The 17,209-nt window shown below is 46.3% G+C and overlaps 1 protein-coding gene across 1 annotated transcript in view; it reads left to right on the forward strand.

Moving 5' to 3' along the window:
• HERC5 (HECT and RLD domain containing E3 ubiquitin protein ligase 5) overlaps positions 1-17,209 on the forward strand; it is a 315,041-nt gene that overhangs the window by 142,724 nt on the left and 155,108 nt on the right. Inside the window, exon 15 of the mRNA XM_069230254.1 lies at positions 8,790-8,897. Within this exon, the coding sequence (XP_069086355.1) occupies positions 8,790-8,897 (108 nt within the window). The remainder of the gene's footprint in view (positions 1-8,789; positions 8,898-17,209) is intronic.

A 17,209-nucleotide genomic window follows, 5' to 3' on the forward strand; every position in this document is an offset into this window, starting at 1 on the left:
TCCTCACACTCTCTGGAAAAGATGCAGAATCTTATGACCTCATGAAGGGTACCCTGATTGAGGGCTTTGGATTCTCCACTGAGGAGTACAGGATTAGGTTCAGGGGGGCTCAAAAATCCTCGAGCCAGACCTGGGTTGACTTTGTTGACTACTCAGTGAAAACACTAGATGGTTGGATTCAAGGCAGTGGTGTAAGTAATTATGATGGGCTGTACAATTTATTTGTGAAAGAACACCTGTTAAGTAATTGTTTCAATGATAAACTGCATCAGCATCTGGTAGACCTAGGACCAATTTCTCCCCAAGAATTGGGAAAGAAGGCGGACCATTGGGTCAAGACAAGGGTGTCCAAGACTTCAACAGGGGGTGACCAAAAGAAAGGGGTCACAAAGACTCCCCAGGGGAAGGGTGATGAGACAACCAAAACTAAAAATAGTAAAGAGTCTTCTACAGGCCCCCAAAAACCTGCACAGGAGGGTGGGCCCAGAGCCTCTTCACAAAACAATGGGTACAAGGGTAAAAACTTTGATCCCAAAAAGGCCTGGTGTCATAGCTGTAAACAGCATGGACACCAAACTGGAGACAAGGCCTGTCCCAAGAAAGGTTCCACTCCAAACTCCCATCCAGGTAACACTGGTATGGCTAGTCTCCAAGTGGGATCAACAGTGTGCCCAGAGCAAATCAGGGTCCACACTGAAGTTATTCTAGTTTCTGAGGGTGGGGTGGATTTAGCCACACTAGCTGTCTGGCCGCCTAACATGCAAAAATACAGACAGCAACTCTTAATTAATGGGACTAGAATAGAGGGCCTGAGGGATACAGGTGCCAGTGTCACCATGGTGACAGAGAAACTGGTTTCCCCTGGCCAATACCTGACTGGAAAAACTTACACAGTCACCAACGCTGACAATCAGAGAAAAGTACATCCCATGGCAATGGTTACTTTAGAATGGGGAGGGGTCAATGGCCTGAAACAGGTGGTGGTCTCCTCAAATATCCCAGTGGACTGTCTGCTTGGAAATGACCTGGAGTCCTCAGCATGGGCTGGGGTAGAACTAAAAACCCATGCAGCAATGCTGGGTATCCCTGAACTGCTGTGTGTGAAAACCAGAGCACAATGCAAGGCACAGGGTGAACAAGTAGAGCTGGAGTCTGGAAGAATGGCCCAGCCTACCAAGAGGAAAGGAAAGTCAGTTGGGAAACCAACTGCAACACAGCAAAAGAAAGGGAACCTCTCTTCTCAGGAAGAAGTTCTGCCCTCTGAGGGAACTGAGCCTTTGGAGCTTGAACCTTATCAGGTTGAGCTCTTAGGCCCAGGGGGACCCTCAAGGGAGGAGCTGTGTAAGGGACAAGAAACCTGTCCCTCTCTTGAAGGCCTTAGGCAGCAAGCTGCTGAAGAGTCCAAAGGCAAGAAAAATGGAACGCATAGGGTCTATTGGGAAGATGGACTCCTGTACACTGAGGCCAGAGACCCCAAACCTGGTGCCACTAGGAGAGTGGTAGTGCCTCAGCTGTTCAGAGAGTTCATCCTAACATTGGCCCATGACATTCCCCTTGCTGGACATTTGGGACAAACCAAGACGTGGGAGAGGTTAGTCAACCACTTCTACTGGCCCAATATGTCCAACATGGTTAAGGAGTTTTGCCTCTCCTGCCCCACCTGTCAAGCCAGTGGTAAGACAGGTGGGCATTCAAAGGCCCCCCTCATTCCACTTCCAGTGGTGGGGGTTCCCTTTGAAAGAGTGGGTGTGGACATAGTTGGTCCACTAGAACCTCCCACAGCCTCAGGAAATCTGTATATCCTGGTAGTAGTGGATCATGCTACCAGGTATCCTGAAGCTATTCCCCTTAGGTCGACTACTGCCCCTGCAGTAGCCAAGGCCCTCATTGGTATTTTTACCAGAGTGGGTTTCCCTAAGGAGGTGGTGTCTGACAGAGGTACCAACTTCATGTCAGCATACCTGAAACATATGTGGAATGAGTGTGGAGTGACTTATAAATTCACTACACCTTACCATCCACAAACTAATGGCTTAGTTGAGAGATTCAACAAGACATTAAAGGGCATGATCATGGGGCTCCCAGAAAAACTCAAAAGGAGATGGGATGTCCTCCTGCCATGTCTGCTTTTCGCTTACAGAGAGGTGCCACAGAAGGGAGTAGGATTCTCACCCTTTGAACTTCTGTTTGGTCATCCTGTAAGGGGACCACTTGCTCTTGTTAAAGAGGGCTGGGAGAGACCTCTCCATGAGCCTAAACAGGACATAGTGGACTATGTACTTGGCCTTCGCTCTAGAATGGCAGAGTACATGGAAAAGGCAACCAAAAACCTTGAGGCCAGCCAACAACTCCAGAAGTTTTGGTATGACCAAAAGGCTGCACTGGTTGAGTTCCAACCAGGGCAGAAAGTCTGGGTTCTGGAGCCTGTGGCTCCCAGGGCACTCCAGGACAAATGGAGTGGCCCTTACCCAGTGCTAGAGAGGAAGAGTCAGGTCACCTACCTGGTGGACCTGGGCACAAGCAGGAGCCCCAAGAGGGTGATCCATGTGAACCGCCTTAAGCTCTTCCATGACAGGGCTGATGTGAATCTGTTAATGGTAACAGATGAGGATCAGGAGGCAGAGAGTGAACCTCTCCCTGATCTTCTGTCATCAGACCCAAAAGATGGCACAGTAGATGGAGTGATCTACTCAGACACCCTCTCTGGCCAACAGCAAGCTGATTGTAGGAGAGTCCTACAACAGTTTCCTGAACTCTTCTCCTTAACCCCTGGTCAGACACACCTGTGTACCCATGATGTGGACACAGGAGACAGCATGCCTGTCAAAAACAAAATCTTTAGACAGTCTGACCATGTTAAGGAAAGCATCAAGGTGGAAGTCCACAAGATGCTGGAATTGGGAGTCATTGAGCGCTCTGACAGCCCCTGGGCTAGCCCAGTGGTCTTAGTCCCCAAACCTCACACCAAAGATGGAAAGAAAGAGATGAGGTTTTGTGTGGACTACAGAGGGCTCAACTCTGTCACCAAGACAGATGCCCATCCAATTCCAAGAGCTGATGAGCTCATTGATAAATTAGGTGCTGCCAAATTCCTAAGTACCTTTGACTTGACAGCAGGGTACTGGCAAATAAAAATGGCACCTGGAGCAAAAGAAAAGACAGCATTCTCCACACCTGATGGGCATTATCAGTTTACTGTTATGCCCTTTGGTTTAAAGAATGCCCCTGCCACCTTCCAAAGGTTGGTGAATCAAGTCCTTGCTGGCTTGGAGTCCTTTAGCACAGCTTATCTTGATGATATTGCTGTCTTTAGCTCCACCTGGCAGGATCACCTGGTCCACCTGAAGAAGGTTTTGAAGGCTCTGCAATCTGCAGGCCTCTCTATCAAGGCATCCAAATGCCAGATAGGGCAGGGAACTGTGGTTTACTTGGGCCACCTTGTAGGTGGAGGCCAAGTTCAGCCACTCCAACCCAAGATCCAGACTATTCTGGACTGGGTAGCTCCAAAAACCCAGACTCAAGTCAGGGCATTCCTTGGCTTGACTGGGTATTACAGGAGGTTTGTGAAGGGATATGGATCCATTGTGACAGCCCTCACTGAACTCACCTCCAAGAAAATGCCCAAGAAAGTGAACTGGACTGTGGAATGCCAACAGGCCTTTGACACCCTGAAACAAGCAATGTGCTCAGCACCAGTTCTAAAAGCTCCAGATTATTCTAAGCAGTTCATTGTGCAGACTGATGCCTCTGAACATGGGATAGGGGCAGTTTTGTCCCAAACAAATGATGATGGCCTTGACCAGCCTGTTGCTTTCATTAGCAGGAGGTTACTCCCCAGGGAGCAGCGTTGGAGTGCCATTGAGAGGGAGGCCTTTGCTGTGGTTTGGTCCCTGAAGAAGCTGAGACCATACCTCTTTGGGACTCACTTCCTAGTTCAAACTGACCACAGACCTCTCAAATGGCTGATGCAAATGAAAGGTGAAAATCCTAAATTGTTGAGGTGGTCCATCTCCCTACAGGGAATGGACTTTATAGTGGAACACAGACCTGGGACTGCCCATGCCAATGCAGATGGCCTTTCCAGGTTCTTCCACTTAGAAAATGAAGACTCTCTTGGGAAAGGTTAGTCTCATCCTCTTTCGTTTGGGGGGGGGTTGTGTAAGGAAATGCCTCCTTGGCATGGTTGCCCCCTGACTTTTTTGCCTTTGCTGATGCTATGTTTACAATTGAAAGTGTGCTGAGGCCTGCTAACCAGGCCCCAGCACCAGTGTTCTTTCCCTAACCTGTACTTTTGTATCCACAATTGGCAGACCCTGGCATCCAGATAAGTCCCTTGTAACTGGTACTTCTAGTACCAAGGGCCCTGATGCCAAGGAAGGTCTCTAAGGGCTGCAGCATGTCTTATGCCACCCTGGAGACCTCTCACTCAGCACAGACACACTGCTTGCCAGCTTGTGTGTGCTAGTGAGAACAAAACGAGTAAGTCGACATGGCACTCCCCTCAGGGTGCCATGCCAGCCTCTCACTGCCTATGCAGTATAGGTAAGACACCCCTCTAGCAGGCCTTACAGCCCTAAGGCAGGGTGCACTATACCATAGGTGAGGGTACCAGTGCATGAGCATGATACCCCTACAGTGTCTAAACAAAACCTTAGACATTGTAAGTGCAGGGTAGCCATAAGAGTATATGGTCTGGGAGTCTGTCAAACACGAACTCCACAGCACCATAATGGCTACACTGAAAACTGGGAAGTTTGGTATCAAACTTCTCAGCTCAATAAATGCACACTGATGCCAGTGTACATTTTATTGTAAAATACACCACAGAGGGCACCTTAGAGGTGCCCCCTGAAACTTAACCGACTATCTGTGTAGGCTGACTAGTTCCAGCAGCCTGCCACACTAGAGACATGTTGCTGGCCCCATGGGGAGAGTGCCTTTGTCACTCTGAGGCCAGTAACAAAGCCTGCACTGGGTGGAGATGCTAACACCTCCCCCAGGCAGGAGCTGTAACACCTGGCGGTGAGCCTCAAAGGCTCACCCCTTTGTCACAGCCCAGCAGGGCACTCCAGCTTAGTGGAGTTGCCCGCCCCCTCCGGCCACGGCCCCCACTTTTGGCGGCAAGGCTGGAGGGAACAAAGAAAGCAACAAGGAGGAGTCACTGACCAGTCAGGACAGCCCCTAAGGTGTCCTGAGCTGAGGTGACTCTGACTTTTAGAAATCCTCCATCTTGCAGATGGAGGATTCCCCCAATAGGGTTAGGATTGTGACCCCCTCCCCTTGGGAGGAGGCACAAAGAGGGTGTACCCACCCTCAGGGCTAGTAGCCATTGGCTACTAACCCCCCAGACCTAAACACGCCCTTAAATTTAGTATTTAAGGGCTACCCTGAACCCTAGAAAATTAGATTCCTGCAACTACAAGAAGAAGGACTGCCTAGCTGAAAACCCCTGCAGAGGAAGACCAGAAGACGACAACTGCCTTGGCTCCAGAAACTCACCGGCCTGTCTCCTGCCTTCCAAAGATCCTGCTCCAGCGACGCCTTCCAAAGGGACCAGCGACCTCGACATCCTCTGAGGACTGCCCCTGCTTCGAAAAGACAAGAAACTCCCGAGGACAGCGGACCTGCTCCAAGAAAAGCTGCAACTTTGTTTCCAGCAGCTTTAAAGAACCCTGCAAGCTCCCCGCAAAAGGCGTGAGACTTGCAACACTGCACCCGGCGACCCCGACTCGGCTGGTGGCGATCCAACACCTCAGGAGGGACCCCAGGACTACTCTAAGACTGTGAGTACAAAAACCTGTCCCCCCTGAGCCCCCACAGCGCCGCCTGCAGAGGGAATCCCGAGGCTTCCCCTGACCGCGACTCTTTGAGTCCCAAGTCCCGACACCTGGGAGAGACCCTGCACCCGCAGCCCCCAGGACCTGAAGGACCGGACTTTCACTGGAGGAGTGACCCCCAGGAGTCCCTCTCCCTTGACCAAGTGGAGGTTTCCCCGAGGAACCCCCCCCTTGCCTGCCTGCAGCGCTGAAGAGATCCCTAGATCTCCCATTGACTTCCAGTACAAACCCGATGCTTGTTTCTACACTGCACCCGGCCGCCCCCGCGCCGCTGAGGGTGAGATTTCTGTGTGGACTTGTGTCCCCCCCGGTGCCCTACAAAACCCCCCTGGTCTGCCCTCCGAAGACGCGGGTACTTACCTGCAAGCAGACCGGAACCGGGGCACCCCCTTCTCTCCATTCTAGCCTATGCGTTTTGGGCACCACTTTGAACTCTGCACCTGACCGGCCCTGAGCTGCTGGTGTGGTGACTTTGGGGTTGCTCTGAACCCCCAACGGTGGGCTACCTTGGACCAAGAACTAAGCCCTGTAAGTGTCTTACTTACCTGGCTAACCTAACAAATACTTACCTCCCCTAGGAACTGTGAAAATTGCACTGTGTCCACTTTTAAAACAGCTATTTGTGAATAACTTGAAAAGTATACATGCAATTTTGATGATTTGAAGTTCCTAAAGTACTTACCTGCAATACCTTTCGAATGAGATATTACATGTAGAATTTGAACCTGTGGTTCTTAAAATAAACTAAGAAAATATATTTTTCTATATAAAAACCTATTGGCGGGATTTGTTTCTGAGTGTGTGTACCTCATTTATTGTCTATGTGTATGTACAACAAATGCTTAACACTACTCCTTGGATAAGCCTACTGCTCGACCACACTACCACAAAATAGAGCATTAGTATTATCTATTTTTACCACTATTTTACCTCTAAGGGGAACCCTTGGACTCTGTGCATGCTATTCCTTACTTTGAAATAGCACATACAGAGCCAACTTCCTACAATAGTATACACATACATTTTGTAAAATCAAAATGTCTTGCCTACAGCGAAACCTACAGAAAACCAGTTCCCTCTGCCAAGTCCTGCATTGATAACAATAGGCATTCCAAAATGTTTGTTTGTTTGAACATGTCAGTTGGGGTTTTGAGATCCACAGGGACGTCATTCAGCGAAAATCCCCCGTTAAATCCCTTAATTAAGATTGTAAATTAATGTCTAGGGGGCCACAAAAGATTCAGTGTTTCATTTTAGAGCCGTCTGAAGGATTTCTCTTTGCATCCTGTCTTCAACAGACTACATTTCTCACAAGACAATTTGAATCTGTGAATATGATCTATGCTTGCTTCCTTGCATTCTCAAAGCCCATTCAGTCATTAAAGTACTGGCCTAAATAGTGGGGTGGTATTTGTGGTGGACATTGCATTGCATACCTATATCGATATTAATCTGTCACAATTTGTGTATTAGCCTTGTGTAGTAACTGTGCCTCCACGTAAAGACAGCATCCTATCACCTGGACAGCAAGGTGTTTCTGCAGCGCATCACCCCTTAGTAACGTATGTCAAAACATATATTGCCAAAATATTCTTGGTTATATTGATAATACGATTCACTGAACTGTCCCATGTATTTGTATTTAATCAATAATGTTTTGGCAGAGCACGTCTTGTCCTACTTTTCTTGGAGTTGATGAGCTGCAACTGCACCCTGCATTAAAGGTTTCTCTCCTGGAGTAGATTCATAGAGTAGGGGACGCCCTTTGTGTATTTTAAGCTCGTGACTGGCTATTGTAATGCGACTAAAGTGTTCTTACCTGGGACATATTACACGTGAATTGTATCTATTGTAGTTAAACTGCTAATGTTAATAGAGTAATATGCCAACCCTTGCATTTACTTCAGTGGTCCTGTTACCTTTGATGGAACAATAATCATTTATTTTATTTTTGAAGTTATGCAGATCAGTCCCACAAGGGATCAGAACACTGCAATAAATTGCTCATCTCAGTTATAGCAGAATGTGTCCCCAGCTTCAATAGAGTTCCTAAATTGTATGTACACATGGATGTTACTTCTTACCAGTTGTATTTGATACAGAAATGAGAAAATATGTGATCCATGTTGTGAAGGTGAGAGGGAACACTATAGAAATGAAAGTTGAGAAAGCAATTGAACAGGTGGAAAGATGGTTGTCAACACATACTTGCAAGTGAATTTGGAAGAGCAGGCATTTAAGGTCTTTCTTTTAAAAGCAAAGTAGTAAGAATTCTTTGGGTAATGACAGGGAGAATATTCCAAGCTATAGGAGTGATACCAGAAATGGGCTGTGTCCTTGTGCGTTTGTCTGAATATTGAGTATAAAGGACAAACATATTCCAAACTTCAAAGAGAATGTAGACCGCCTGAGATAGTTGACCTGTAGAACATAATCAGTCACCTGCGATTCATAATCTTCACTTTCAGACTCAGCCACACCTGTGAAGAATATTTGTGACCTCCATTTTAGAGTTTCACTGCAGTGAAGGATGCATTTCTCATAGGGTGGAGAGCCCATAGGGTGGGCATATTAGTCAGTGACATCGAGTCTACAGGAGAAATTGCTACATATCAGTCTTCCACAGCTCAGAGCTGTGCATGTAGCATTGAACACAATTCTCTCAAAACGCGAGGGCAACTCAGGTTCAAATTATGACAATGGCGTGTCTGCGACAGGGCCCTAGGTGGAAGTAATGGTTTCCCAGGCTATTTTAGGTGGGATGACTACCACTTGTTCTCCACCCCAAGACCACCACACCATGCGAGGGAAAGGGAAAACACACAACGGTTCTCTGGCGCAGGGAGAAAGCACGTCGGGGGCAATATTTCTTTTTGATTTCAAGAGCGTATTACGAGTTTTAATTGATAAACTCAATGTTCTTCAACTGTGTATCTTCTTTTTCTCTTACAGGACTGTGATGACTCTTACATTCCTGTGTTATGCTCCCAGTTTCCTTTTATCCTCAACTTACTTGCAAAGCGTCGAGTGCTTCAAATTGATTTGACTCTCAAACAAGAGGTACAGCTTCGTTGTTTTTTTATACCCAAGTTTAAACTGATTAATTCATAAATGCTTTCTCCGTAGTATTCTTAGAAAAACAAATACATTGAAAAAGGCAAGTGGCAAAGAAAGGGTTAGTGAGACCTATCGAGCAAAGAACTATTCATTAATGGTGTGGATTGTTGGAATCAAATACTGAGGTCACATTATTTGGACTCAGCTATTATCACTGTGACTTTATGCAGTAGTTATACCATTGAACTTTTCCACCTGCTACTCCTAAATGCAGACCAGGGTCTTTCGTCATGAATTTTCACCCATAATGGTCCTAAACAGGGTTGCCTACTTGCACCTTTATTGTTTTCTCTATATATACCTATGACCTCCCTCAGTCCTTATCCGTGTTCAAGGGTGACACTCCAAAAATAGGGGATCGTATGATTCCCTGCTTATAATATGCAGTTGATGTAATTGTTGATCTCACTCCTAAGGGTTACAACATCGTTTGATTTGTCTTCAACAGTATGCAAGTTCCTAATTCTTACAATTAATATGACAAAAAGTAAAGTTCTGATGTTTTAAGGCAAAAACGACAAGAAGGAAATTAAGTTTAAATGGGAATTAGGTCATTAATATTTAGAAGTTGTAAAAACGTATCATTATTTGGGGAAACATTTCTTCAGCAACCTAAAGAAAAAGAAACACATTGAACATATTCCAGTAAGGTAATATGCCATGCTAAGGGCCTAAGAGCACTTTACAATGCCTTATGGCGTATGCATTTTGTCTTTTTACTATTGGTATACTGTCTAAAAGTTCCTCTGACTGTTTTATCTGCCACAGAAGTATCTGAGGTGGAAGAAATTGGATTTATGGATGTAGTCAAGGGCCAAATTCTTCGGAAACTGCAAATTGAACATACTTACTGCTACCCAGACCTTTAGGTTGGAATTTGGGGGCCAAAATTAAGAAAAGTCTCACTGTATCCAATGCAGTGGCACTTTTCTTGCGCCCCCCTGCACCCTCCTGCGCCCCTCTAACGCCGTCATGTGTGCGCCGTATTTAAGATACTGCACACCATGGTGCTAGTTAGAATAACAGCGTCAAACTTTTTGACAATATTGTGGCGCTTTGCTACACTAGCATAAAAAATATTGACGCTAGTGTAGCAAAGTGCAAGGAGGTCCGTTGATTTAAATGGGTGTGCCATTTTACCACCTACTCTGAGCAGGCGTTATAAATGACAGAAAAAAATGGTGCAGTGAAATCTTTTAAATTACACTGCAACATTTCTCGGGCTTCCTAGTGAGGTAACACCCTCTTGCATACATTATGCTTGGCGCAGGCATATTTTGGCGCAAGGGGTCATAAAGTGGCACAAAGCCACTTTGTAAATATGGCACAGGGGAAAAGGACTCCATAGTGCAGCCTTAGCGTTAAACCAATAAGCTAAAGCAGCGCTAAAGTGGCACAAGGGACTCTTAAATCTGCCCCTTGGTTTTATTGGCATTTTTGTGCAGGCACCCTGTTGGGGTTAGCCTTTACTTAAGAGTGAAGAAAACACCTCAAGGAAATTAACGTGTGTAGAAATTTTTAAAAGGAAAATGGAAAATTCTGTTTTTTACAAATTTCTTTCCTATGCATTGAGGATGTTTCAGATACAACAGGATGTTTTAGAAGATGTGTCTATGTTGCAATTAAAACATTTGTTAAAACAGCTGGCGGGCACCATTGGCACTGGGCTAGATTTTGGCTTTTGTTCAAACAAGGAAAAGTATGAGTTAATTGACTCATCCGAAATTCTGATAGACCACAACCATTTTTAACCTAAGAAGAAGATCATGGAATTTGGCATGTTTTAATTTTATTAAGAATGAATATACTTCCATTGAAAAGTTTAATGGTTGCCTAGCAAAATCGGTCTGTTAAGGAAAGACGCTATGGTTTATACAATAACGGTATCCAAGATCTAAATCATGTAATTTTTGTATGTTCTACATTGCGCTTTCCTCGTCACCGACTTTTAAATCCCCTTTTTTTTATTAGAAAATCTAATGCACACTCTATTGATGCAATTCGACAGCTGTTGATTTCTCCAGAAAATGAAATGTACTGTTTTAAAAGTTTTAAAAAGTTTTTTTTTTTTTTTGTATGGAAATGCATTGAGTGATTTGTTCATGTTTTGTGGAGCTCTTAAGACATCCAGAACCTATAATAAATACTTGAATCACAGTTAATCACATCTCTCCTCTCAATACTGCACCCAAAAAGAGTCATATTGAACCCACAGTACTCACCCAATCTTGCTGTTCTCCACTAGATCGTATGCTAAGCACACCAAGCATCACAGCAGTTACATCTCTGTACACTGCAGTTTAAATGCCTTTGCTTGAAAGTGACCTGCACTGAGAATCTATGAGTGTGAAAAGCTGTGCCAAAAAGATGATCATACAAATAATACCAAGGATGATTTTTATACTGGAGCACTAACAAGATTGATATGCCTTGTTAGGTTTCATCAGCCAGCCTCTCCCCACCATCGTTTAGGGTCACATAATCTACAGTCTACCCCTTGGCATTATATTTGCCAGCATAATGACTCCTCTGAAAGACCCACTCTTTTTAGGTTGTCTTTTATCCAATATCGTTCAGCGTAAAATTTTAAATAGTATGTATTTAGGATGTGCTTACTTTATTTACGTCTGTTAATCCTTTAATCCCACTAAATATCAGAAAACACCATCATAAATATTGTTCTTATTTGCTTTTTTATGGGTGATAAAATATTATTAGAGTATAGTTATATTATTATGGAAAAATTAAGTCAGGATACAAAGCTATTATTACTATCTGGTGACTGTAAATCTCCAACTATTAGAGACGTTGATATTGCTTTGCCCTCGTCTGAAAATACTTTCTTCAGGCAACTTCTCAACTGACTATACTTTGGTTTCTCAGAACTGGGAAGATTATATTTGCTCCTTATTGATCAACTAAACATGTATATTTACTATCTAGTAATGAATGCCCAATTGTTATAATTATTTTCTGCTTCTATAAATCCCAACTAATATGTTATTTTGCTACCCCATGTTTCTATTATTCCTTAAAGAGACTTCAAATGAATATGCTATTATGGGCTTTTTACTAACAGCGATCAATCAAGAAAATTACAGGATGATTGCTACATTTTTTGGAAAGGATGTGTGATGTAAGACATCTTTCTAGTTGACCTAAGAGAGTACATTCAATTTGCATCCAGAAAGTGCATTTAAATGGGTTAATAAGCAAGTGATATAAATGAGATAACAGTGTGACTAAGAAATATACTTTTACACCTGAATGCCATAAACCTTCAGGTTCTACATGTGCATGAAAATTCATGTTCCCCACTGTAGGAAGTTGGCTCTGTATGCACTATTTCAAAGTAAGGAATAGTATGCACAGAGTCCAAGGGTTCCCCTTAGAGGTAAGATAGTGACAAAAAGAGATAATACTAATGCTCTATTTTGTGGTAGTGTGGTCGAGCAGTAGGCTTATCAAAGGAGTAGTGTTAAGCATTTGTTGTACATACACACAGGCAATAAATGAGGAACACACACTCAGAGACAATTCCAGGCTAATAGGTTTTTGTATAGAAAAATATATTTTCTTAGTTTATTTTAAGAACCACAGGTTCAAATTCTACATGTAATACTTTGCATGAAAGGTATTGCAGGTAAGTACTTTAGGAACTTTGAATAATCACAATAGCATATATACTTTTCAAATAAAACACATATAGCTATTTTAAAACTAGACACAGTGCAATTTTCACAGTTCCTAGGGGAGGTAAGTAATTGTTAGTTTTTGCAGGTAAGTAAACCATCTACGGGGTTCAAGTTTGGGTCCAAGGTAGCCCACCGTTGGGGGTTCAGAGCAACCCCAAAGTTACCACACCAGCAGCTCAGGGCCGGTCAGGTGCAGAGTTCAAAGTGGTGCCCAAAACACATAGGCTTCAATGGAGAAGGGGGTGCCCCGGTTCCAGTCTGCCAGCAGGTAAGTACCCACGTCTTCGGAGGGCAGACCAGGGGGGTTTTGTAGGGCACCGGGGGGGGACACAAGTCCACACAGAAAGTACACCCTCAGCAGCGTGGGGGCGGCCGGGTGCAGTGTGCAAACATGCGTCGGGTTTGTAATAGGAATCAATGGGAGACCACGGGGTCTCTTCAGCGAAGCAGGCAGGCAAGGGGGGGGCTCCTCGTGGTAGCCACCACCTGGGCAAGGGAGAGGGCCTCCTGGGGGTCACTCCTGCACTGGAGTTCCGATCCTTCAGGTCCTGGGGGCTGCGGGTGCAGGGTCTTTTCCAGGCGTTGGGATTTGGGAATCAGACAGTCGCAGTCAGGGGGAGCCTCGGGATTCCCTCTGCAGGCGTCACTGTGGGGGATCAGGGGGGACAACTTTGGTTACTCACAGTCTCGGAGTCGCCGGGGAGTCCTCCCTGAAGTGTTGGTTCTCCACAAGTCGAGCCGGGTGCGTCGGGTGCAGAGTTGCAAGTCTCACGCTTCTGGCGGGAAATGCTGTTGTCTTTAAATTGCTTCTTTGGAAACAAAGTTGCAGTCTTGGGTGAACAGGGCCGCTGTTCTCTGGAGTTTCTTGGTCCTTTTAGAGCAGGGCAGTCCTCTGAGGATTCAGAGGTCGCTGGTCCTGGGGAAAACGTCGCTGGAGCAGTTTTCTTCCGAAGGGGGGAGACAGGCCGGTAGAGCTGGGGCCAAAGCAGTTGGTGTCTCCGTCTTCTCTGCAGGGTTTTTCAGCTCAGCAGTCCTCTTCTTCTTAGGTTGCAGGAAACTGCTTTCCTAGGTTCAGGGGAGCCCCTAAATACAGAATTTAGGGGTGTGTTTAGGTCAGGGAGGGCAGTAGCCAATGGCTACTAGCCCTGAGGGTGGCTACACCCTCTTTGTGCCTCCTCCCAAGGGGAGGGGGTCTCATTCCTATCCCTATTGGGGGGATCCTCCATCTGCAAGATGGAGGATTCCTAAAAGTCAGAGTCACTTCAGCTCAGGTTGCCTTAGGGGCTGTCCTGACTGGTCAGTGACTCCTCCTTGTTTTTCTCATTATCTCCTCCGGCCTTGCCGCCAAAAGTGGGGCCGTGGCCGGAGGGAGCGGGCAACTCCACCAGCTGGAATGCCCGTGGTGCTGGAACAAAGGGGGTGAGCCTTTGAGGCTCACCGCCAGGTGTTACAGCTCCTGCAAGGGGGAGGTGATAGCATCTCCACCCAGTGCAGGCTTTGTTACTAGCCACAGAGTGACAAAGGCACTCTCCCCATTTGGCCAGCAACATGTCTAGAGTGTGGCAGGCTGCTAAAACCAGTCAGCCTACACAGGTAGTTGGTTAAGGTTTCAGGGGGCACCTCTAAGGTGCCCTCTGGGGTGTATTTTACAATAAAATGTACACTGGCATCAGTGTGCATTTATTGTGCTGAGAAGTTTGATACCAAACTTCCCAGTTTTCAGTGTAGCCATTATGGTGCTGTGGAGTTCGTGTTTGACAGACTCCCAGACCATATACTCTTATGGCTACCCTGCACTTACAATGTCTAAGGTTTGGCTTAGACACTGTAGGGGCACAGTGCTCATGCACTGGTACCCTCACCCATGGTATAGTGCACCCTGCCTTAGGGCTGTAAGGCCTGCTAGAGGGGTGACTTATCTATACTGCATAGGCAGTGTGAGGTTGGCATGGCACCCTGAGGGGAGTGCCATGTCGACTTACTCGTTTTGTCCTCACCAGTACACACAAGCTGGCAAGTAGTGTGTCTGTGCTGAGTGAGGGGTCCCCAGGGTGGCATAAGATATGCTGCAGCCCTTAGAGACCTTCCCTGGCATCAGGGCCCTTGGTACCAGGGGTACCAGTTACAAGGGACTTACCTGGATTCCAGGGTGTGCCAATTGTGTAAACAAAAGTACAGGTTAGAGAAAGAACACTGGTACTGGGGCCTGGTTAGCAGGCCTCAGCACACTTTCAAATCAAAACATAGCATCAGCAAAGGCAAAAAGTCAGGGGGTAACCATGCCAAGGAGGCATTTCCTTACACCCACCTAAAGTCTTTTTCATTAGATCAGTGCTAGCAACATTGGGCAATACAAGCTTACTGACTGTTTACACCCAGGGGTCCTATGAGGGACCTGGGTAAACTTACACAGGTAGAAAAGTTGGTTTGAAATAGATACAGTCAGCCCCGGCAGAACTGGGTCCCATATGCACCGCAACTCCTGATATGGGAGGCGCCTGTCATGAAAGTGCTACTGGGGGTTCATGTTCTGCCACCATGGCAAGAGGCAGGGATAGCCCCTATGAGTGGCTTATACGGTGATGGTGCTCTGCACTCATTTCAGGACCTTCAAGACCTTTACAGATTGGGAGGGGACTCCTTTTTCACTTACAATGCTCTCACGTTGGCCCTTAGGGACACATGGGCGATGGGTGGAGATGAGCCAAGGCTACATCAGGGATTGCAGTGTCTCCTCACACATGGAATGGGACGCAAGGCGATATCAGCTCTACTCTGCACTGCTAGCAGGAGGTACAGAATGGGCACTTCATAGTAAGCCATGCTGGGACGATTGTCTGGGTACTGAGCTCACTACAAAACAGTGGGGGGTGGCAGTAGAACACGTGAAGCACGTCGCAGAACATTTGCCTGAAGTTCACGGGGTTTAATTATCTCCATCAAACGTACTTCACACCACACAGGCTACATGTCATGTTTCGATGGTCTCGCCTGCCCTAGATGTGGGCATGGGTATTCCACGTTCCTGCAGATGGTCTGGATGTGGCTGCTGCTGGCTTGCGGGTGGATCCAGGTGATGACCAATATATCTGCAGTGGACGACGTCCGGCTATCTCCGGATCCACTTTTGCATCTTCTGGGGATCACAGAATGCACCAAATGCTTCAAATACTACTTAAAAATGGTGGATCTCCCACTGTTTTTTTTAGACACGCAATAGCTATGGCATGGAAGGCCATACAGCCACCCATGATTAATAATTGGCTTCAGGCAATGCATAAATGAGCATGGGCTGAGTCGAACACCATGGCGTCCGGCCAGCAGTGGTTTAGAGGCAGAGAAGCTGCCACACCCTTGGACACTTATGTACTTAAATTATTTGACAAATTTAATCCATCTCGCCCCTAGACTGCTCCAATAGATGGGGAAGCGTTGTTGGTAGCCCAGATGGCAGACCCAGACAGGTCGAGGTATGACCGCACCATGTTGCGAATGCCCTTATGTTCCATTGAATTGCCCACACAGCATTTCCCTGTCTCCCCCCACTCTTCCCGCAGATCCAGGTGACCACATGACACTGATACACGCTTCAGTACTCCTACTTCTGCCCACCCCCAGTACACGCCTCCCTAAGATACCTCCAGCCAGCAGTCTCTATAGATTTAAGGGCTGATTACAAGTTTGGCGGTCCAAGAACTGCCATAGTGGCGGTCCAACCGCTGTATAATGAGTTTGGCAGTCGTACAAATACAAGATTGCCAATCTTCCACCGCCACTGCCAGCCAGAACCGTCCGGCATGGTCACCAGGAAGCGCACACAAGCCGGCGGAGACCATGTTTCCACCAGACCCATTAAGAGGTTGCACACCACCAATGTACCCGTGGCGGTCCAGCCACCAGGTCCCAGTAGGCAAAAACAGGCAGTATAAAGGGAGACACTCATCTCCAGGAAGCCGTACACATCCGGAGCCACCATGGAACCACAACTAGACTTCTTCCTGGTGATCCTGCTCATCCAAAGATAACAAACTCAACATTGACGAGGACGACAACAACCTTAACAACAACCTGTAACAACAACCTCTACATACACCACGCTTCACCATCAAACACATTATAGGGGGACGCCATGTGCAGCACCTACACTCCACATACGACACACACTGCACCACAACACACAACCACACAGCTCAGGCACAGGGACACTGAAGGCCACACAGCAGTCACACACAAAGCAACAAAAACACACCTACTGCACACATACAAATACAATGCATATACTCACACACAACACAGGCCAGGGACTGACCACACATGCAACACACATAGCCATCGATGTGGCATGGAACAAATACAACACCACCATGAAACTACCATGCAATAGACACACATCACAACACAATGGAAGCATCAATGAAATGGAGTTTTCATTTGTGACCTGGTTAAGGGTGCTGTGTGCCAAACAGGTGATAGTGAGTGATTAAAGTATTGATGTGCAAATAGAGGTGATGTGTATTTTGAGGGTGTGTGACATGTGAATGTGTGAGTTGGTGGGGTGCT

Source organism: Pleurodeles waltl, chromosome 1_1, assembly GCF_031143425.1.
Source record: "Pleurodeles waltl isolate 20211129_DDA chromosome 1_1, aPleWal1.hap1.20221129, whole genome shotgun sequence".
NCBI classification, from domain to species: Eukaryota; Metazoa; Chordata; class Amphibia; order Caudata; family Salamandridae; genus Pleurodeles; species Pleurodeles waltl.